Source organism: Pararge aegeria, chromosome 15, assembly GCF_905163445.1.
Source record: "Pararge aegeria chromosome 15, ilParAegt1.1, whole genome shotgun sequence".
Taxonomy (NCBI): domain Eukaryota; kingdom Metazoa; phylum Arthropoda; class Insecta; order Lepidoptera; family Nymphalidae; genus Pararge; species Pararge aegeria.
In genome coordinates, this window is record NC_053194.1 from 770363 (window position 1) to 795030 (window position 24668).

The window sequence follows — 24668 nt, forward strand, 5'->3', positions numbered from 1 at the left end:
AGCTGATGGCAATACTAAATAGACATAATAAATTATTTCTAAGTAACGTTTATGTAATCGTTTTTCAGACGACTTACAACTTAATTTAACATTAAACTTACTCCAAACATTTTAACCCGAACTGTTGTAACATTTTTTTTCTTTATAAATAACAACGGCACTCAAGTGATTTTTGTCGGACTAGTCCGGCATACTCACGTATTATATATAGCAAGTATCTCAGTATGCAAGACCTTTTTTATGAATAGATCGGAACTTGACTGTCTTGCACTCGTGCCTAGAAGATGCTTAGCTATTGCCTAATTTGAAGGAATCGGAAATGGAAAACGGAAACCGAGACGGAATTCCAGATATCTGAAAACGAGGAAGCATTGCTTCGAAAGTTTTGAGGGGATATCAACTCCGTAATAGTACCTACTGAGCGAGAATGCCGTTCGATTCAATGACACAAAGATGTAGGTGGAATTAAATCTTACAAGTAGCGAAAACTCTCCGAAATATACCTCAAAGCATACACATAGCATAGCAAGCATACCGACAGATAAACGACCTTGCGTTGGTGTTGATCTGGCAATACGAGCAATTAAAATCATCAAGCTAGTACTTGGTAGAGCGATCACATAAATAGCTGCAGTATTCTATGCACGACCGAATCCAACAAGGTAAGCTGTTCCGGCTTCTAGTAGCTCTTGACCTTCTTGAAGAAGTTTTTCGCATTTAGGCTATAGGTAAAGCAAATGTCGAAAATAGGCACAATTTAATATGGCGTCATCTAGCTGACTTATTGTTTTCGACGGACCAAGCAAGTGGCCCAAGTGATATAAGAAAAAAACGACTGCCTATAAACATAGCAACATTTCGCAGGGCATGCAACGAACCTGTCCTACAAAGTGCCGCTCTGTGTCCATCCACCAGCACGACTAGTATGGGCAGGAGACATTTTTCTCCACGGGGAAAGAGACAAAAGGTTATCTCCTCCAACAGTTTTATCAACTCTCCGAGCATTAGCGCACGAGTGGAAAACTTCTCCTATTCGCTGTTGGCGTGCTTTGGCAAGCGTTTTTCGGACACGTAAATTGTGTCCCTTTGGGGCGACAGAGAGGGGGAACTAACCGCAGTTCGTACCGATCAAGGATGCTGCCTTAGTTTCCGGAGGTTCAACCAACAATGACCGTGTCTGCTCAGCGATTGTCGGATCCGGTGCGGGCTATTCAGCGACGTCATCTGCTGGATAGTCGACCTTTTTTGTTCCGAAAGTCCTTTTAGTAAATGGTCTTATCGCGAGAAGCTTTCGCTTAGTTGTTGGACCAAGGGTCGGATACAGAAGGCAGTTATCCTTGAAACGGCGCGTATTGTGATGAGAATCCTCACTCTGAAACCCTGACCGCCGGTTGCTTGGGCATTCCAAAGCACCGCAAGCGGAGGGTGGATGTTTTTTTTTAAAAAAATTAATAGTGTTTTTTTAATTAAGCATTGTTAAGAAATAAAAAAAATGAAAATCAAATCAAACAAATTATAGAAGATATAACGGGGATAAACTTATCGTATGCCATATTCCCGTGCTACAGCAGGTGGACACATTAATTATACCCCACGTCGGGGGATATAATCGGGGGATATATTTTGTCTCCTGCCACCATGCTGAGGCGTTGGTGTTAACCCTCATGTCACATACGTCTGCCTCACGAGCTCTAATACTAGTCAAACAGTGCTCTACTACTACTGAAATTGATTGAAAATAGATGATGAATAACATGTGAATAACTCAAGATAATGAGCTCCAAGATATTTAATGTTGTAACAAATACAATTCTAGAAATTGACGTAAATTACAAGTGAGAGGTAAACCTAATCAAGATCATAAATTCTGATAAAATGGCACTTAAGACTAAAACATTAAGATAGATTTTTAGTTTGAACTATACATATTTATATTTCTTTAAATAAATTATAGTGATTTAGTACCTATCACCTAAGGATTATAGTACATTTTGAGTTAAGACTATAAACATGAATCTTTTCAATAAGTTATGCTAATTTAACACATATTACTAGTGTATTTGGGTAAGTTTTCATTTATTTCCTTCATATACCTTTGATGTCCGATGGAAAGTGTTTCGCTTATAGGCTGATATAGAGCTATCTTTATTCATGTTTTATTGCAGATCTTTAGCTCCTACGTAAACTTTGTTATCTAATCATCTAACTATTGACAATACTTATTGTAAGCACCTACTTATGCATTTGCTGTATTTGTAGTACCTACTAGAAACTGACTTTTACCCGCGATTATGTCCGCGCAGAATTTCTGTTTTCAAATGTCTTATGGTATACGACAGCCTAGATAAGTTCTTGCAGTTTTATTCTTTCCGCCCGCAACTTCGTCGACGTTATTTCCGGTACCTATTGGACAAATCTCGCGGGAACCCGTCTGTTTTCCCGGGGTTGGTTTTTGTTTAAAAATGAGTACTTAATTCACTTTACAATAACCTAATATCAAATGTATTACAATTCAATTTTTGGTGTATTTAATGGACTGCCAATTGCCACAGGTCAAATTAGCTTACATCGCGGCATTTTTTCTTCATTTTATACCCGTCGTAACTTCTAAATAATAGGTCAAATTTTAACAATTTAAAGAGCAATTTACAAGCAGATAATTATCAATCTTAATTATAAAAATAATTATTAGGATAAGCATTAATATCGGTTATTGTGACTGACCTAGTTGGACATAAAGCCTCGCAGAATTTTTTGTCAGCAATAATGAATACTTTATACATGTGGTAGGTGCATTATTTTTATGTATCGTTAATAATTTTCGCAGCGCACGCCAGTAAAGCTACAAGTCGGAATGATTTTTTCCGACATCTTTAACTAAACCTCCTTTTGAATCATTTTCTCCCTTAATAAAAATCATATGAAAATCTGTTCGACGGAAACTCAAAAGTTTTTCGCGGAGGGGGTCTTTTTTTTATAACATGTAAGGAAAAGATCTAGTTAAAAATCATATAGAATCGATTACGGTAAAAATCGGTTCACTGTTTCCATCTCTTCTTTGGTTTTGCTATATTTCTTCGTCATTATAAATAACACACATTATTATTTACCATTCTTCTGGTAACATAATTTACTTTCCTTAGCCTTAATAAGAGGCAGTTAGTTATTGCGAAACACGGCCGGCCATTTTCATTTAATTTAATTGTATAGATTATTTATCAGGGTACATGCAATATATTGCTGGTCAAGCAACGCTGAACTAAATCGGTTTGTATCAGTAAACCATCATGCATTTGGCTATCGCTGCAGTCAAGCGTAAATTATCTTCAAATAAATAAACACTAATCTCTGAAACTATGGGTTTGAATTTAAAAATTGAAGAATGTGTCCTGAGTTAGTGAATTATCGTTAAAACGATAAGAGAGCGCGTTCGATAAATTATATTTAAAAAAAATGCTAAATTAATTTGACCCATCTTTAAATTGTATATCTTTACATTCTGTATATCTGTGGCTGTTTGTTGTACAACAAATTAGCAGTTAAAAGCAATCTGTGCTGTTTTTACTTCATCAAATAACACAACGGCAGTGAGGTGCTTATTATACAACCGAAATTCAACCGTCCAAAGTCTCATTACAAGTAATTGCAGTAGGTACTCTCGTTTTATTATCTTGTGACTCATACAACATAGTGCTTATTTAATGGCCATTTTTAACTATTTATTCAGCAAGTGGCTTGTCTATCATTATCTGTTGTTAACCAACTTTGAAAACAAAAGGTTGTTTCTAAAGTTTGATAACAGGTTTAGTGAAGTGAAGGCCTCTGCTAATGGAAGGGTTTGGTACATGGTAGTAGTAGCACATGGGACACTGCTGCCCGTCCTTAGTCGCCTCGGGTGACACCCGCAGAAAGAGGAGGGGTGTTTGGTGCAATTTGTACCTTCGAAATATTACTAACTGGAGCCAGGGTCTTAGCTTGGGAGACCAAACTGCCAAACTGCTGCACAGTTTCAGTGGATTCCTTGACAACTGATTCTTTAATATAAACCTCTGAAAATTTAACACCCATACTCATTACATCCACGGGGAAGTTCCATACAAAATTTGGCCTATAAAGTTATTTGGGTGAAAAAAGACAATATTAACTCACTTGTTTTCCTGCATACCCTGGTTGGGCTGTGTGATCACCCCGGAGAAAGTGAGGGCATGGCTGATACTCTGCCCTATGGCATCCTGCGATGACATTACTAGATTCTCCACTGATTTGCGCCTGAACAAAGGAATAATTCACTTCATTATTTATTGAACACTAGTTTCATTTTTAATAGCCACCATTCCAAGATATGATACTTAAGGCTTAAATTTGACTTTTTTTTATTTAGATGTTATTCAGTTTATTTCAGAGTAACTTCAGACTAAGAGGCAGTAATCCAAGGACTTTATCAGCATAAGAGTTATACAAATGCGGAATGCCTTGCCTGAAGATGTAGTGACTGCAGTATCACTGAATCAGTTCAAGAATTGACTGGACAAACATCAAAAAGACAAAAAGCACAATAAACTGCTTAGCCTCATTACATAATAATATTTTTATTTTCTATAAATTTTTAATAGTGGGTTGTTTTTTTTTTTATTATTTATACTGTGCTGAGCATTAAAAAAATGTTCAATAAATGATAGTAAATAATAAGAATAATATTTTAAAGAGTTTTATCAACCTCTCTAGTGCAGTGGTGAGTGGTCTCATAAGTATAGGATGCTTTCTGAGTCCAAGGCAGTGGGTTTGACTACCACTAGTGGAAAAATGTTTGTGTGATGAACATTAATGTTTTTCAGTGTCTAGATGTTTATCTGTATATTATAAGTACTTATGTATATTATTCATACAAATATTCATCAGTCATCTTAGTCGCATAACACAAGCTACTTTTGGGCTAGATGGTGATATGTGTATTGTTGTAGTATATTTATTTATTTATTAATAGGAGAGATATTTAACCCACAGTCACTCCAATGATACATAAAATAAGTAATTCATTTAAAAGAAATTGTATACAATGGAACAATAAATTACCAGTTGATATCTTGGTGATGGTCTGTTAAAGTGATCAAAGTATTAAATATAAGCTTATATAAAAGTCCTGTTATATTATAAAGGATCATGTCAAAAATAAAAAAGCTTGGCTGTAAATTATTGCTCTAACCAGGTTTCTGGTTGCTTTCTAAATAGTTTTAAATGACAATGTTAGATTGTGAGATCAGAAGATAGTGATAGCAGCTTTAGGTAATATATTGCCACTGTTAGTTAAAAAATATGAGGTCTTAGTGACGGAGCTCACCCATCTAGTCACTGACTTGGACCAACTTTACCTAAACCAATACAATCAATCGACTTCCACCTTCACATCTAGGAACCCGTTTATACTTAATTAAAAAAGTTATATGCCAAATTCTTCATCACAAAGTAATATATAAGTCCTTTGTAATGTGAACTTCATATTCAGACAATCGCAATTTAATTGTGTTCTTTGTCAATGCAACTTTGTATCATACATCAAAATATTCCTGTATTCAGAGGTATTTATGATCTTGACTATTGATGCAAAATGAGCGACCGATGAACTTTAACTAAACAAGCATCAGAATTGTGTGATGAACTATCACGAGTGTAAATAACAGATAGCTGGCTAGGCGCTACACAAATGTAGGGACAATAAATAAATAAAAGTACTAACACGGATAAAGCGACGTTTCGACTCTCCACCTCCGAGGTAGTCATAGTAAATGCAATATTTTTAATTCACTATTATATCTGCGTTCGCGTGCAGTCATTAAGGGCTGCGCTTTTTGCTTTCATTATCCAAATACTAGGCTTTTTTTCACAAAAACACAATCAATCCAACATTGATTCGCGGTGCCTGACTGACAACTGACTGACAGTTACAAGAAAATGTTTCCATGCAATAAAAATTAATTTGATTTTTTTTTGATAATGTTACAATAACAAAACTAATTAATGTAATGGTCATGTTCGCGTGGAATGGTGCTATGAATGGCTGCGTTTGTGTTATCTCGCTGAACAGTCAGGCTGATTATTTGCGCCAAAAATGAGCCCACCTGATGAGGCAATCATCTGTTTAGCAAGATTTGCGGCAAACGGAACAAATTTGTAACTCCCTATTAGAAAGGCATACTAACGCCTTTTGCCGTTTTCCGCCATCTTCGCTGCGGCTCCCGGTCTTGATGCAGTCTCTCTGTCAAGACATGAGGCTAATGTGTCAACGCACGTTGCTTCCCACAAAAGCGCCCGTCACCGTTCCCAGGGAATAAGCGTCAATACATTAGGTCTCTTACTATCAACCCGGCTTACTCGTGTGGCTCAATAAGTGCAGCATAGTTTACTTTTCTGGATTCAATACTATTTATAAAGGCTTTAAAAGACTAGATTCCAAAGCGGAAAGCATAAAGAATTTGTAAACAGTTGTTCAATCTGTGCTGTCAGCTGCTTGTTGAATGTCAATTTCTTCATCTAAAAAGTTTGATTAAAAAGTTGATTTAGCAACACGTGAATTTTTTTTTCTAGTTTCATTATTAATTGAATTTTGAATAAAAAGATTAATGGCTGACGAAGCGGTATTTGATAAGAAAAAGGCGCATCGGGCCAAACTCTCTGGCAGAAAAGCTGAGAAAAAGAAAAAGAAAAACCAAGTAGATCAATCTAACCTAAGCGCGCGGCAAAGAAACCCCAAAGCGTTTGCAATACAATCAGCTGTTAGAGCCGAAAGGCAGTTTAGGAGACGAGAAGATGTTATTGCAAAGAAGCAACACATCCCACAAGTGGACAAAACTCCTTTGGACCCTCCCCCAATTGTTGTTGCGATTGTAGGCCCCCCTAGGGTCGGAAAAACCACTCTTATTAATAACCTTATCAAAAGTTTCATCAAAACGAACGTAACAAGCACCAATGGACCGATAACAATAGTGACTTCTAAGAAACGCCGTATCACTTTAATCGAATGTAATAACGACATAAACTCGATGATAGATATAGCAAAGTGCGCTGACCTAGTGTTGTTACTCTGCGATGCAAGCTTCGGCTTTGAAATGGAGATTTTTGAATTTTTAAACATCTGCCAAGTTCATGGTATGCCTAAAATTATGGGAGTTTTAACACATTTAGATATGATAAAGAATGCAAAAAAGTTGAAGATGACCAAGAAAACTTTAAAACATCGTTTCTGGACGGAGGTTTATTCTGGTGCCAAACTCTTTTACCTTTCTGGTATAATTCACGGGGAGTATTTAAGAAATGAAATAAAGAATCTGTCAAGATTCATCTCAGTGATGAAATTCAGGCCGTTGAGTTGGCGTATGACACACGCTTACATGCTAGCTGATCGGTTGGAGGACATCACCAACCAGGAAAATATAAGAAAGGATCCTAAGACAAGCAGGGATGTAGTGTTGTATGGATATGTCAGAGGGGTACCTTTGATGAAAGATTCTGTAGTACATATTGCAGGTAAGGGAACTATTCATTCAAATCCACTGAGATATGATGATTTGATGGAAGATATAAAAATCCTTGTCACTGAAATCTGTAGCAAGATTAATAGATTGTTTTATGAAAATTAGGAAGTTTCTTCCTTTTTTAATTTTATTTGTACAAAGCAGTAAAAGTATAAAATTTTAGTTAGTATGAGAGAGTTTACTAATCATAAAACTGTTGTGTTTTATTGACAACCATATGTTAGGGCTTGTAGTCCTTAGAGTGGCAATTTAAGGATTTATAATGTTGTATTCTGGTACTTTGCTGGGGGTATGAGGTAAACATAACTGCCATTACCCTGCATTTACCACCAGGTGAGATTGAAGAACTACCTACCTACCTACCTACCTTTAACCACTGAAATATTTGGAGGAAATTGGCATTTACCTGTGTGTAGCATTCTAGAATTATTGGCATTTCCAATGGGTGGACAATAGCATAAATTTTAAATAAATTGATCTTAACTGCTAGTTGTTACTATTTGTAAATATATGCAATATTTGAAATAAAAGATTTACTTACATAATTAATTACTAATCATTTGTTTTTTCAGGTGTTGGTGACATGAAAATTAGTGACTTATCATATCTTCCAGACCCTTGTCCACTACCAAGCAGTGAAAAGAAAAGGCATTTAATGGAGAGAGAAAGGCAGATATATGCCCCTTTCTCAGGTGTTGGAGGTATTGTTTATGATAAAGATGCTGTTTATATTGAGCTTAAGGGATCTCATTCTCACAAAGTTGAAGATGAAGAGACAAATGAGAAGAAAGCTTTGCTGAAAAATGTGGTTGAAACCAAGGAAACGCTTGATGAACAAATGCAAGAAACTGGGTTCAAACTATTTAGTGGTGGTGCTGTTATTTACCCAGATATGTTAAAGAACGATGAGTACTTACAGCACAGTGCAAATAGTGAAAGAACCAAAAGTTCCGATGAATCAAACTCTGAAGCTGAAAGTGATTCTGACAATGATAGTGGTATAGACCAAAGTGAAAAGGATTCAGATGCAAAATTACCATGGACTAATAATTCTGAGTCTGAAGAAGAGAATGATGATATGGATACAGAAGATAAATTTACAAAGAATAAATCTAAAACAGATGCTGATCATAGTTCAAGTTCAGATGATGATGAAGAAGATTTTAACATAAAATGGAAAGAAAAGTTAACTGAAAAGGCAACTATGGCATACTTTGAACGCCAGCGAACTACTAAAAATATAATGAAATTGGTTTATAATGAATTTGAAATAGGAAATAAAACCAAGGAACAAGAGGAAAGTGGTGGTGAGAGTGACGCGGAAGAGATTGGTGGAATCTTTAAAAAGGTTACAATCACTCAGAAGAAAAAACATAAGGAAAAAGAACAATTAGATCTTGATGAATGTTCTTTTTTCTATTCCTTAGATAAACCCAAGTTGAGAGATTGGCTCAATGAAGCAAATAAACAATTGATTATAAATAGTTTTGTTACTGGCAAGAGATCTGCTGATGAGGATGCTGCGGAGCTTCTTAAGTTGGATGATGCGAGTGACGGTGATGATGAAATGTATGGTGACTTTGAAGATTTAGAAACAGGTGAAAAACATGCTAGTGACCAAAAAACAGACGAAAATAAAGAGGAAGTAGGTTCTAAACGAAAACCTGAGTCAACAAAATCAGAAATTCTAAACAAGAAATTAAGATTGAAAGCGAAATTTGATGCAGAATATGATAACCCAGATGATCATAGAATTAAAGGTGACCATTCTTATTACGAAAATTTGAAAGCAGAGGCTTTGAAACAGTCTGAATTGAATAAATCTGTATTTGAAAGCTTAGATGAGGGTTTAAGAATTGAAGTTGAAGGATTTAGACCAGGCTTGTATGTCCGTATGCTATTTAAAAATATGCCTTCAGAATTCGTGACGAATTTTGACTCGAGTTATCCTTTGCTGATAGGTGCACTGAATATGGCTGAGCAGAATATAGGCTTTGTTTCATGTAAAGTTAAAAAACATAGGTGGTACAAAAAGATATTAAAGACAAATGATCCATTGATAATATCACTGGGTTGGCGACGTTTCCAAACATTACCGATCTATTCAAAAATAGAAGATGATCTTAAATGTAGGTATTTAAAATATACTCCTCAGCATGTCACATGTAACATGCACTTTTACGGGCCGATAACACCTCAAAACACAGGTTTCTTAGCGCTACAGACTGTCAATAATAACTCAAATGAAATCAAGAAATTAGGTTTCAGAGTTGCAGCAACAGGTAGTGTAAATGAAATCAATAAATCTACACAAATAATGAAAAAGTTGAAACTAGTTGGTACTCCATTAAAGATTTATAAGAAAACTGCTTTTATCAAAGACATGTTTACCAGTACTTTGGAGGTAGCTAAATTTGAAGGTGCTAGAGTGAAAACTGTATCAGGTATAAGAGGACAGATTAAGAAAGCTTTAAACAAGCCTGAAGGTGCATTCAGGGCGACATTTGAAGATAAGATTTTAATGAGTGATATAGTTTTTTGTCGAACATGGTTTAAGGTTGACGTAACTAGATTTTATGCACCAGTTGTTAACCTCTTACTTCCAATAGGAAACAAAAACGCTTGGGAAGGAATGAAGACCAAAGGTCAATTGAAACGAGAACGGAATATTATTCATGACGCCAACTTAGATTCAATGTACACAGATATTGTAAGACAACCTAAAGTATTTAAGCCATTAGTAATCCCTAAAGAGTTACAAAAAGGTTTGCCTTACAAATTGAAACCCAAAGCGAAAACAACAACACTAACAAAGAATAGAAAACCGACAATATTAACAAACAGAATAGCAGTTGTTAAAAGTCCGCATGAACAAAACGTTTCGAATGTTATGAAAATGTTAAAAACTAATTTCGAAAAGAAAATGGAGGTGCAGAAGGGAATGACGTCTGAGAGGATTAAGAAGCATAAAAAGCAGCAGGAAGCTGAAGAGTGGCAGAAAATAAAGAGACAGAAAGAATTAAAGAAGAAAATTTGTAGGCATCTAAGTAAAATGTCGAATAAGAAACAAAAGCAAATGTAATGGTACTGTCTCTGGGAAATAAAGAATTGATAGTTTTTGTTGCTTTTCACAAAATTTCCTAGTATTGCAGGAGTCGTATTGCAAGACTCGCAATTGCTTATTTCTGATATAAGATGATCGAAACCGATATTATTTCGCCCAGTGATTATGTTTTTCAACTTTTTTTTTCTATATTTTGGAAATATAATCACAAACTCTTGTAGAAAAGTTATATTATTTCTATGCTGCGCATTTATGTCAACTTTTTTTCCCCCGCTAAATATAACGATGTTTGTTATAGACGTCTTCGAAGCTTTGCTGGCGTACGCCGCGATAATTATTGACGTTCATAAAATAATCTTTAAAGTAATATAAACATTACCTACAAAAAAAGTCCAGCGAGGCTATATGTATAAGTGTTGCAAATAATATAATACTAGCTGACCCGTTCAACTTCGTTGCACTAATTCGGTTATTACCTGAAAACACAAATAAAATGACATTTCCTAAAATTGAATCCTAGCTAGCGATAAATCGTATCGCCTCCGAAACCATCTGTATACTAAATTTCATGAAAATCGTTGAAGCCGATTCCGAGATTCCACTTATATTTATACAAGAATTGCTCGTTTAAAGATATAGCTAAGCAAATGATTTTATTATATCGCTTTACACCGAAGTTAGCAGTACTTGCAAATTTTTTCGTGAATGGAAGCTTGTTGTAGCACATCATCCTGTGCAATTTATTTACACACGGCAGAAGTGTAACTTCTAAAAAGTAAACTACGAGAGTTTGAGGTGGATGTAGAGTATCAACTATTAGGATAAATGTAAGGCTTATTATTTAGTTTCCATGGTTACTAGAATAGGTAAAAAAATGTATAATGTTTTCTATCTCACTGTCCATTTATGTGTTTGTTTCTTTATCTAGATATAATTAAAGACGGCCGATTGGCGCAGCGGGCAGCGACCCTGCTTTCAGAGTCCAAGGCCGTGGGTTCGATTCCCACAACTGGTAAATGTTTGTGTGAAAAACATTAATGCTTTTCAGTGTCTGGGTGTTTATATCTATATTATAAGTATTTATGTATATTATTCATAGAAATATTCATCAGTTATCTTAGTACCCATAAAACAAGCTACGCTTACTTTGGGACTAGATGGCGGCGTGTGTATTGTCGTAGTATATATATTATATTTTTTTAATTTAATTCGGATTTATTTACAAACTGTGTAATGTGTTCTATCTCATTCTCTCGCCGGCTAAATCCTATACATTTATGTGTTTGTGTCTCTTTGGACTTTTTTTCGTTTCATAGAGTTTGAAATCACGATTCTAAAGAAGTTTCACTTCAAAAATATTTAAATTTTAATTTGTTTAATATATATCACATACTTGAAGGAAAACGGTTGAAGTCACAAATCCTCGTTGAGTTGATAATTTCAGCGGAATAGTTTGGGGCGGGTGAAATGAAACAGACTCGCATAGTATCGTGTAAATTGTATTTACCTCTTACCATTATGCAAACGTATGCCGTAAGGCGTCATCGCGCGTTGAGTTAAATGTCTTTACAAACGTTCAGATTACATTGGTCAAAATAATCGCTGCCTACGTACATATATCAACAACTGCCACATCCGACATTCACAACAAATGTTCATGCAGTGGTATAAACGCCACAATGTAAGTTTCTATGTGAACTGACTTAACTTCAACGTTAGCGTTATCTGTCAATTTGTATGGAGGACCAAACGTCATAAATTAACAACTCCATACAAATTTTTGTGATAAACGGAACGCCAGAGTTACGTTCCTTAACTTGAAAACTTACACTGGGCCTAAAATTACCTGTAACAACTCAAGGTCTACGCCCATTGCATCGAACCGCACCGCTTACAGGCGTTCGTACTAAAATTATATTATACTGAGATTACGGTTATGATCAATGAAATAAGTAATTATAATTGAGCGATGTAAGTTGATATTGACAAGTCACGTCAAAGATATTTGCGAGTCTTAATAAAATTAAAATATGTTGACAGGTTATTACAAGAAATTTGGTTGGGTGTCGGTTAGTCCTGTAAGTACATATCTACAAAAAATGTATGCGCGTTTCGAGATAATTATGTCTACCCATTTTCTCGTCTTATCTTATAGGACGACAAAACATTACCTCGTGACGCGCATGACAGCCTACTGGTATTTTTTAGGTAACGCGTAACAAATATACCGTTACGACCAAATAACATTACAAGGTTTTTAACATTTTCTTTCTTTTGTGTACCTAAATAGATGCAGTAGTTAAAATATTAAACGAAAAATAAATAAATTTATTTTGTTTCATATTTTAACGTAGCAACTTATCAATAAGAGCCTTTAACACTTGTGAATCTTTGCGTGACGTGTTATATATCTGTCGTTTAAACAGATCCGACATAGTGGGCGCAGACTTCTAGGCGAGGCCGAAAGCGATAACCGTTACACGAAAGCCTGGAATGTTACCGCCGGCCACCTGTCCGACACGGGACATACATAGGAGCGTAGCGCCGGCGGTACAAACAAGTAAATACTCTTCACTTCACTATACGAAGCTAACTATATAACACATAATATGCAAAATTATATACAATTCGACAATTTTTTACTAGATTCTATAATACATAAACACTCTACATCATATAGAAATTTCCAAGTATATAAATACAAAGACATCGGCTTTAGTAATTTGTGGTTTATTTATATACAACTCACCATTCTATTATTTACGGATGATTTATAGTCAGTCAATAAAGGTGATTGCGCATCAAGCTGTGCTGTGCGCTCCAACGCAATGGAAACGGCGTAAGTGTGCAATCACCTTTAAGCTATATCTAACTTATGAACAGTAAAAATCTTGTAACAATATTTCTTTATTGTGTCCAACTATTTTTAAATAATTGGAAATTTCTATTACAAAAATGATTTAGAGTAGGTAATTAAATTCCTTAATGTGAAGGTAACTTTTAACTCTTTGGTTGCGCGAGCCACTGGGACCTTGAGTGCTTGGATACAAGAGTGGAATGTTCTGGAAATGTTACGCGAGCCAACGTTCGCGTCCGTTCCTATTAGGGTTGGCACTTGTGGAGTTTTGGATAAAGTGCTCCCACACTATGATTATAAAGTACCATGATATAGGTAACAATCTATACCAAAATAACACTAAGTTACAAGCCATTACCATAATATATAACGTTATATATCCATCAATGTAACTGAAAATAGCATAGTACCAACGAATTGCATTGTGAATTATGTGTTACAGGATGGTGCTATAAAACGTTATATAACTGACTGATGATTCTGTAAGACAATGAGGTGTTAAAACTACATTGTGGGACATCAAGTTTGACACCTATTCAGAAAGAACCACGATTGAGGTCACAAACAGCTGCTTCTTGATATTGTCATAGAGAATCGGAGCCAGGTAAGAGTTAGTGTGGAAGCACCAATAGAACACGAAGCTATTAGCTAAACTGAACGCTATTCGAACTTTAGGGGTAGTCCTACGCTCAGCTCCTACACTAACAGGACGATAATATGCGTTTATGATTACTGTGGCTCACAGATAAATAAGCGACAAACTGCGTGAGCATCTTAGAGTATTAACCTACGGCCTGTTGAAAATAGACCATATCCCATTGAAATTTAGTACGAGTAATAAAACTTTTTCTATCTAGTTACTGGTATAATATTTACAATTCTATTCAAATTGGTGTGTACTGAATTTACCAGCAATCGAGTCGCAGGAAGCCAATGGACTTGTATGGAATGAAATTTTAAGTAAATTTCAATTATTTCAAAATTATCAAGAGGTACAGGTAATTAATTTAAAAAAAAGTAGAGTTTTTTTAATCTTAACTTTTTAATAAAACTCTACTATGCTCTCGCTATTTGTCATTCGCTATGTTCCGGCCTTTTAGGGGATTACTTACAGAGAACCGTAAAGACTCGTGTTCGATCAAAAATATGTACATACATATTGCGGTAGACAGCAGCCCGTTGAAACAACTGCTATAATAAAGTATTTCCGACAGATCGCGATCTGTTCATCTGTCTAGGATATCACGGTTCATGGTAAATACTCCTAAGACGCGCCCGGACCGATGGTTACCGATGTTTTATTTCATCGTATACTACAACTTTAAGGTGGATATAAGATCGCAAGATTATTATTATCAGCACCCCTACAACAAGAGTATGCAATCAAAATAGACAGTACTAATTCGACTAGGCTAAATAAGGTACTATTTGTGCCAATGCCGTTATACAAAAAAACCTTTAAACTATTGGCATTAATTAACACATAAAATATGTGCTATCCCATTAATTGTGTTCTTTGTGAAAAAGGATAGCAATACCCAATATAGATGTACCCATTCTCATTTTATTTCAGTTAAATATTTGGAAGCAAAAAAAAAGGAACCAATGTCTACCTCACAGCGGCTGCAACGCATGCAACAAATTCCGGTTTTCTGTATAACTTATAGTGATTATTAACAGAACTCGCAGTCTTCGTATAACTTTTTCTTTCTAAGGCTGACTCTCTTTATTTTTTATATGAAACTTTTTTGAACAAAAAAGAAAGCAAAAAATAATAGTGATCAAACACACGTTTTGTGCACTGAACATAACCTGCATCGATCTCTGCGAATCGAAATTACAAAGTCAAACTCAATAAGATAATTTGGATGATACCAATGCTTGTGACTAGCAAATCCGATTAATCCGTTGCAGCAGTGGGTGCGTTGCGGTCAGAGCGAGTCAGTGGACGCGAACCTTTAATAACCAATTTTTTTTTTTTTTTTTTGATTTAGGCAATAACGATTATTGTTTCAATTCGAGTAGAATTTATGTTATTAATAATCAGTGAAATGCCAGAACTAAAGTGGTAGTGCACAGGGCTGTTGGCACAGACCAATGGACGCTGGGGTTTCAATGCGCTGAAATGATACAACACAATTTTACCCGCTTTTTAGGTATCTGCATTGGTTAATATGACTCTTAACTAAATAACTGAGGATATGATATCATATATTTGATATCCTCTTTTCAGTCATCTATATCATATAATTGATTTATTTAACGCCACTGTCACGTTTGGTAATACACAGTGCTATGTCGAGAGGTTGGAGTAATGCGACAAGTTAGAAGATATATGGCGCTATTTCCAGTTTTTGTTCGCCGGTTGGTCAAGGCGCGTCTTTTAAACCCTTCATACTGCGTAGCTACACCGAAAAGCTAATTATCTAAACGTTTAACTTAGTTTTCATGTTAAAATTTCGCATATAAATTTTGTATGTAGCTAATATAATATTTTACTTTTGTTAATAATTTCATATTACAATATAATAATTTGCTAAGGTTCGATTGTATAGAGTTTGTTCACTATGTTTTTCACAAAATATATGTTGTGTGAGAAAAATATCACCATTTCACAGTTTTAGAAATTTAGATATTCCTTATGAGTTACATATGTCTTTAAGTTCGTGGTGTATACAATTTTAAAATGTTAAAAGAACAATATATAATCTGTAGTACCTTTATGAGTTTAGTAAACAAAATATGTATATTATCAGTTAATAATCTGTGGTAGTATTTTTATTAAATAATGACCAATATGTATACAATCAGACCTTAAATATAATGAAACAAATGATGTGTACCAATGATATAAAGACGCCGGGCGCCCGAAGGTTTCTACCCCCTTAGTGGAGCAAATATTACAAATTTTCAATTTCAATAATAAATGTGTGCAAACAACTTGTTATAATAAAGGCAAAACGTCGCAGACTAAAGAAAAAATAAAGACGAGAGTCGAGATCTGGTTTTTTTTTTCAACGGACTTCGGCCGCTGATATTTACCACATACCGCAAAGACGAAGTGCACATCGCGTATAAACCGTTCAAGATCTGAGTTTATTGTCCTAGCGCTTCATAAAGGCAATAAAGCAATCTCAGTTTTTATACCCTCTGCCTGCCACGTATGATTTTTAAACGAATCGCATTGCATTGTTGTAGGTTTGTTGGGCTATTTCCTATCATAGAAAATACTTTTTCTATATTTGGTTTCTACGTGTCGTGGAGTGGGTGGAGATTTGCAAAACCTATAACGTACTATAAAAATTACATTTCCACGGTTAATTTATACAATAATTTAATAAGTTTGCACTATCCTGTGCTCCGCACCAAATATGCTTTATCAACAAAAGGTTGTCTGGAGGAGATCACTCAATAAGGCCGCGCATTTCCTTTTATTTACCTTTTTTAATTTGTGTTTTTTTCTGTATCTGCAATAAAGACGTTCTATCTATCTTTCTATCTAATAATGTATTATCGATATTTGTATCTGTATCTATATTAAAGGATGCTTCAGGTATAATTTTCGTCTATCTTTTCCCTTTAGTCTAAGCCAAAGCCAACTCGTTTATAAAGCATGACGTCACAAAATATTTACTTTGTAACGTCATGTTTCATACGTGCGTGCGTGAAGCTTTAAATGTCATACGGAACAATGCGATAGTATTCAAGTAAAACTACAGCGACTGAAAAAAAAAGTTAGCTCGATCTTAATTTTTTTTACACATTTCTAGTTACTTTAAAATAAGTCGAGTTTTTAATTTGACATTTCGTATCCAATTTATTAGCGATACGTTCTTATTATTATAATTAATTGTAAGGGTAAGATAAGGGGATAAAGATAAATAAGGCAAGGCAGGAAGGAAGTATATACTATATAACAGTATTCACTATGAAATAAATCTTCCTTGGAATCAAAACTTCTAAAGAAATAAGATAACGTAACGAAATAACGTACGAAAATGTACATAAAACACGCAGTGACAACCTAAAGATTATATGCGTTAACATACGCCCAAATGGGGTTACTGAAAACTGTGGCAATAGAAAAACGATTAAGATTTTAGATATAATAAAATACAATTCACACGTACAGCTGTCCTTAAAAATTTTCTACCTTTACGTGTTACATAAAAACAATTAGAGTAGGCAGTGCCTTTGTGCACTTATGAAGTGCCCGACACTAAGTAAGTGATATTTTCTTACAGCTGGTGACCTAGTACATACATATTTAAAACAAAATTCGATAAAAAAAATTCTTTTACCATTCAATAATATCGTTAAGAATATCGAATTAAGAACTCGACTCGTATGTTTAATCACATCGAAGGCTTTGCTTTAGTTACAAATTATACTAATATCATTCCATAGACAAGCGTCCGACCGCGTCAGCTAAGGGCCTATTCATACTATAAGACATTTTTTCGTTAGAGCGAAAATATTCGGTAGCGTAGAAAAGTGTCATTTATACTGACACTCACCAATTAATTAGAGACCTTGGTGCTTTACGATTAGATTTGAATTACAAACGCAAGTATGGAAAGAAATGATAATACTGCACCAATGGCTGTGGCATATCACGTTGTACACAGATGAGGCTCCAGAACACCAGTTTAGCAAAAATGTGTCAAGAAGGCCATACAAGGTTTTCATTTTCTTTTTTTCCACTATAAATTGAGTTCTGTAATCTCACCTGATTATAAGTGATGATGTAGCCGAGAATAGTAGCGGTGGTTCACATCCGGCTCAAAGGACCATATGATCAGGAATCCAAGAGAAAATACACATCTCAATAAAATGCCCAATTTTGTATGCTACAACATGGATTTCTGATCAAGCGGGCTAACATGTTAGGGATATTGCAGTTATATTAAACTCAAATCCAAAACTGTTTGTACTTGGCATCATACCGGAAATCTAAATCGCAATGCGGCACGTCTTTGACAGTAGGGTGGTAACTATTTACGGCTGGAGCCTTCCCCCAGAAAAGGTACAAGTTAAAACAAAGAGCAATCATCATCATCAAGTCTATTTTCAGACGGCATATCTTCGATTCTAAACATACATCGACGCTTGCGAGGTGCTGCGAAGTTCTTATAATGTGTATGGGCCCTAACGATACAATAATATTATAATACTGTCACAAATATATACAAAGTCATTGAAATCCTGGCCGAAGCGCGAAGCGACCTTAAACCTTCACTTTATATTAAAAAAAAAAAAACTACTACAAAATTGTGATGTTTGACCACCGTTGGTATAAAGTATACTACCACGATTAGAAGTTACAACCGCGAATATTAAATACGTATATTGTTATTCTTTAGTACGCTCACTAAGACTGACTGAAATACAACAACAAGAGATTCGTTCTATCTCAGCATTTATCATGACGTTAAAATTGGCTTATAAATTTTCGCGAACTTCACCAGTATTTGTAACTTATAAATATGGTAGTATTATACCAATCTGTGTGATTAACTACGTATGTTATACTAGCACGCATGGCTACTTTACTTGCCTGTTATGCCAAAATTTGAGTGTATATTTAAAAAAAGGAGTTAAAAGGTCCAACACACTAGTCAAAAGTCCAATTCAAAATTCAATTGTTCATCAACATAAAAAGAGAACCACAATTAACATTTTGTATAGAATTAGTAATGGACATCTTATTCGAGTCAGATTATTTTTTTTAATAGCAAAATGCAATGTATTTTTATTAAATTCATTTTTTTTGTAATTTTTGAATAAAGATTCACTTCTGTGTGCGTGTTTGGTTAAAAAAATGTTAGGTATAGATGTTTTATCTGAACTTTGTAAAAACTCACGTATAACTATCTTATTCCAAATAATGTGATTTGCAGTTACTCTGATACTTCCTTACGTAGGTGCTAGTATAATAAACGCCAGTGTATGAGGTATTCGTTTAAAAAATAAAAAAGGTGTAGCTTCGTCGAGTGTTGCCAGTAAGCAAAACTGAAATACCCTATTTCAATGATGTTGTAAGTAAAAACAGGTAGTTAGGTTACTTATGACGGTTAGAATGCCACGAAACGTTCACTAGCGTACAAATTATTATCGACCTCTTTTTACTTAAAACACTATTGCCCTATTTTTAATTAATAAATAGTTAAGCATAAAATTAATATAAAATAATAAAAACTTTATAACGTTTTCGTTTGAACACATCCTAGCTACATATTGCTACATTTCATACCTACCTCGATATAAACGCTATAGAAAAACCATATTTACACCGTAATAGTTATTAGCTAATAATAATAAAGATTCCGTTTAAATTAAAAAATCGGTTAGCTATACAATTATATACTTTATTCCATTAACTACTGAGCTTTAAGTCGAGTGGGAGAGTATAATCTTAGGACTCTTATATGTACATGGATGATTTTGGATTTATACAAATATGAAAAATTCAAACAAAAATCTTTCAAAATTGTTTATATTTATATTTCTGAACGATTACGATCAAGGCCTCAAAGACATCGACCACCTCCACACGCAGTTACTTTCAATGTTAAGGTAACATTTCAGGTGCAATGCGCTGGACGAAGCATGTGCATAATCTATATTTCACACACGCACACACACTCACCAACTCAACTTTTTCAAGTTTCGTGACGCATATCAAAATGTATAGATATAACACGCGGCGGGTAGGTCAATAATAAATTATCGATACACGATAAATTTCTTATGCTTAGTATACCCGCATTTATTTCAATGTTAGGACTACCCTCAAAGAAAATACACTCCCCGACTGGACAAAAACGGCGCACTATACTCTTGTAAACGCTTAACAAAATATAGCATAACTACCAATTGCTACACGGTATTGGGAAGCTATTTCAGTTGGCCACAAACCGGAGGGAGTTGGCTATTGATTTAAAAATGAACTCTACTTTCAATCCAATGCATATTGGGTACGGTGAAGATACGTTGTAATAGTATTGCCATCATTTTCACAATGTTTTCTTGAGACACTGTCCTGTTTGTTTAGTTTTGTGTCCAACCGAAGTAGTCCATAGATAAAATAGAAGATTACAAACGATGCAGTAACACTGTACACGAGACTAGTTTTGTGTGTGCTCACGTCTAACCGTAAAATCACACTAACGACTTTTATGTCTTTTCGCGTTTGCCGTGACAAGTTTTCCGTGACAAGTTTGCCGTATTTAATGAAAGCCATTAAACCGCCATTTTAGAGTGATAAATGAACATAGCCGGACCAACGGGGATTCGATTGGTTAATACAAGGCCAATTTTATAACGACTCAATATCCAAGTGTAGGTTTTGGAGCATAGTAACCGAGCAAAGTGGTTTGAATGCTTTAAGTAAGCATACTTAACTCCTTAGATCAATTGTTCTAGCTTAAAGCCTACACTAGGATACGATAAAGTAAAACAAAAATACATTTAACACCCTGTTAGAACTCCATACTTAAATGACACAGCTAAAGTTACACCGGTAACCAACTTTAAAAGCTTAAAACTTATATTATTCGGACTGAGGGGGCTTACTATCATCACAGTAATAATATTTTAATAACGTTATTACTTCTAAATTATAATCATTATTTTAAGACACCAGGGTATGTCATATAAAACTGACCTTTAAAAAAAGTACTGATTGAAATTATGGTAGCAAGTCTCAAGACCTCACGTGATTGGATCTCGTAGCGCATGGCATTTAATAAAATCTACTTACAATAATGTTGGAACATTTTGTATAGACCAACATGACCAATGTTCGCTAAGGCAGAAATGGGCGGGAAACTATGTTCGGTTACCATAGACAATGCAAACTAAATATTGTTAGCTGGTGTGACATTTTGTAGCGCGACATGTCGCTAGTGTGGTCTTACGATAAACCTGTGGGGAGTAATGTCGAATTGTTACACCTAGTTTTTTTTACATGTTTAACATAAATGCATAAGGTCGGAAACGTACTTGTAACGCAACGTCATGGACATTTAATGAATCAATCAGTTTGATCTGACTCAACGTGTTACAAATAGAGTTAATTATGCTATAAGTCAGTGGAAAATATAGTCCAACGTATGAGTTGTGGTAGCTAAAAGGGTTAAAGTTTGCAATCGTTTCCATACAAAACACATGATTTGACAGCGATATTTGTACACTGATTAGCATCTTGCAGATTAGTTACTAAATAGGGGGACAGCTTGTTAGTACGGAAGCATATAAATAAGAATACCTGGATAATTTTAGGGTACGGCTGGCTCTCCACCAGCGATAGCTGAGGCTATGTATTATGGGGGCAACTACCAACAGGAATGCTTAATTTTTATCACGGAGATAGCCTTTGTCGAATAAGATGAGCAAAAAACCCTTGGTGGATTTCTTCTTCACATCCCCCTCCACCCCTCTAGTCAACCTAGCACATCCTCGATGGAGAGACGGTTTGATGATAGTAATGATAAAGAGCACAACACACCCCAGAGCCATTCAATTCAATTCTTCAATATTTTAATAAGTAATTATTAATAAATACATGGAATACACGTTTAAGTACATTTTGTAAAACTACCCTTCGGAGCACTTCCAATTAATTAATTAATTAAATACATTATCATTATTATTATTTATTAATATAAAGCGTTACGCTACAACGATTTTATTCAATTATTATACACAGATGAGAGTTTATTATTGTAATAATAACAACGCGTTTTCTCTTTATAAAAATGTGGCAACACACTTAGTTGTGACGTTTCCGGTGAATTTGACTAGAAAAAAATATTTTTTTATTTGCAACTTGTTTTTTATTGTCTTTGCATACAAAAGACCGTACATAAAATTATCGCTGGGATTTTCAAATCGTAACTTTATTTGTGACGTCAAATCGTGAAAGTTCTTATATTTTTAGCTAAAATATAGATGGAAACGTGTTATGTGGTAAGATGTATATCAGCTTATACCCTTATCTTATGGTAATCTAACCCGGAACTGCTGACTTAAACAGTGTTGTTTTTTGTGTGTTGACCATGTTATGCCATGTTATATCTCTTTTTATGTCACAATTATCACATAATGCATATAATGCTTGGTTACGATTAAAATCTCATTGATAGTCGCGGCCCTGATTATTAGCTAGGCGCCGTTCTAAGAATGTTGCCATATTACTAAAAGACGATCAGACCATAGACCATAGTAAAATTTTCATACATTAGGAGAATATTATTTTGTAGTACACTTTTCCCTATTTGTTGATACACATGTCTAGTAAATTTAAATAAATTACATACAAATAAAACCAATTATTTACAATTTCATTACAAGGCGACGTCATTTTCCCTTATGTAAAACAGTAAAACTCATTTAGGATAAATTATTTGCAAAAAAAAAATCAACTTGCTCTATGGTAAAAAATTCAAAGAAGAAGAATATTATCCTTTCAAATTTTGTTGAAAACTTTAGTTAAGTAACATTTACAAAGACAATGGAGTTCAACCAGAACTCTGATAATGTATGCTAGCATTAATTTGAACTCTTCTTGTAGATTGAGAGATAATCAACTAACATTTTCAATTTAATCGATAAGATATTAAAGTGATGAACGATTCATATTGAAGTACCAATTTATTATAACTTTTTCATTCATTTCAAATGTTCAAAAACGTTATTATAAGAATTTTGGTAAAAAGTAGGAACATACTTTGATGATTCTGAATATCAACAGTTATTTATAGGAATCGACTACGAAGTTCACTATGCCGATCTTCTTTTTGTAGTGTAAATAAACACCACCAAGTTTACATTTCACGGCCAAATTAATGGGAATTAGAAGTACATATGGAAAAATTTCCTTGGGAATTGGATGTAGGTATTTTTGTTATATCTTACGAATTCGTTTTTGGAATCTATGGCAATATGAATTTTTAAATTACCATAATATTAATTGGCACTACAATCGTAATCGTATCAATAAGCACAGAACAGTATTTATAACAGAATCGAATATAATATACTGACTATAGTTCCTCAGTAGTTGGTATGGTAAAAAAGGTGAAAACCAAAACAATACCAAACCAATAAAATACGCGTCGTACCATTTTTGACCTTGGGTTTCGATCACCCGAGGTCACTCTACATCAGTGTCCTTGATCAAACGTTATCGCATTGTTGGAATATTGTTTTTGGATCGACGACGGTATTTGTTCAGTATTCCTAAACCAAGTTTTGACAAGGTCAAGGTCACTCTACATCAGAGTATCCTGGCGAATCAATAAATTGTAATATTTTACGGAAAATTAGTGTTCGTCGACGGTACTTAGAAATTTTAGTATTCCTATACCATTAAAAGTAATTGGCACTACAATCGGAATCGTATTATCAAACACTGCACGTCCTGACGGGATCGCGTGGTACAAATGAACCGCATTCGTGTAACACAAGCTGTAACGTCCAACACATAGTACTAGCAGTCAGCGGCGCGCGCCGCCTAGTTGATGGTGTGGTGTCAGGAGGGCGGCACGTGGTCGTGCGGCGCGCGCGGCTTCCGCTCCGTGCCGGATGCGAGGAGGTTGTTGTATTCCACTTCGAGGATTTGTCGCGCCTGCGCACGGAACACGCACAGTTTTTAAACGGAAGGGCGGTATCACCATCTTAGAGATGTCTCTTAAAGAGTTATACGCTATTCGTTATCTGACTACGCCCTTTAATCAAGGGCCTACCACAGTCCATTTCGAGACTAAAGGCCTTTCCTGGGAGGGTTACCCCAATATCACTGAACAGACGCGTGTTCGCAGTAGATGGGAGTATTAGCACAGAGGACGTTGCTGTCCGTTCTCTGTTATATTCCCTTAGCCGCCTCGTACGACAGCCGCTGGAAGAGGGAAGGTGGTGACGACTGTCCTGGTCGCAGTGTGGGCAGTATATCTATTCTGCGTAATAGTGTCCTTTGATTTTTAAATAAAGACGAATAAAACCTACAAACTAGGCCGTCTGAAGGCGAATAAGGCGCACAACGAATAGCGCATAACGCCGTGTGGTTCAATCTTTACACATAAGCTATTAGAAAAGCCCTGTTTTAGTACAAATAATTACTTAAAAACGGGGCCGATCCGCGGTGGGATGGGTCTCGTACAAGTCCGCAGACAATGAAAATGGACATTTAAATATGTCTTTTGGAATATAGAGTTTG

The 24668-nt window shown here is 35.1% G+C and overlaps 3 protein-coding genes across 7 annotated transcripts in view; 1 reads left to right on the forward strand and 2 right to left on the reverse strand.

Annotated features, from left to right (window-relative positions):
* LOC120629703 (protein Aster-B-like) overlaps positions 1-5908 on the reverse strand; it is a 53068-nt gene extending 47160 nt beyond the window's left edge. For both annotated transcript variants that reach the window (XM_039898690.1, XM_039898691.1), the window contains exons 1-2: positions 5735-5908; positions 4150-4269 (exon numbers count right to left, since the gene is read on the reverse strand). In XM_039898690.1, the coding sequence (XP_039754624.1) occupies positions 4150-4269; positions 5735-5778 (164 nt within the window). In that variant the 5' untranslated portion in view covers positions 5779-5908. The remainder of the gene's footprint in view (positions 1-4149; positions 4270-5734) is intronic.
* A 501-nt stretch (positions 5909-6409) lies between these two features.
* Positions 6410-10646, forward strand: LOC120629787 (ribosome biogenesis protein BMS1 homolog). The gene is made up of 2 exons (XM_039898830.1): positions 6410-7521; positions 8102-10646. The coding sequence occupies exons 1-2, from the start codon at positions 6618-6620 to the stop codon at positions 10609-10611; spliced, it is 3414 nt and encodes a 1137-aa protein (XP_039754764.1). The 5' UTR covers positions 6410-6617; the 3' UTR covers positions 10612-10646.
* Positions 10647-22141: 11495 nt separating this feature from the next.
* LOC120629852 (liprin-alpha-1) overlaps positions 22142-24668 on the reverse strand; it is a 191002-nt gene continuing 188475 nt past the window's right edge. For all 4 annotated transcript variants that reach the window (XM_039898920.1, XM_039898919.1, XM_039898918.1 and 1 more), the window contains one exon: positions 22142-24080. In XM_039898920.1, coding sequence (XP_039754854.1) covers positions 23985-24080 — 96 coding nt within the window. In that variant the 3' untranslated portion in view covers positions 22142-23984. The remainder of the gene's footprint in view (positions 24081-24668) is intronic.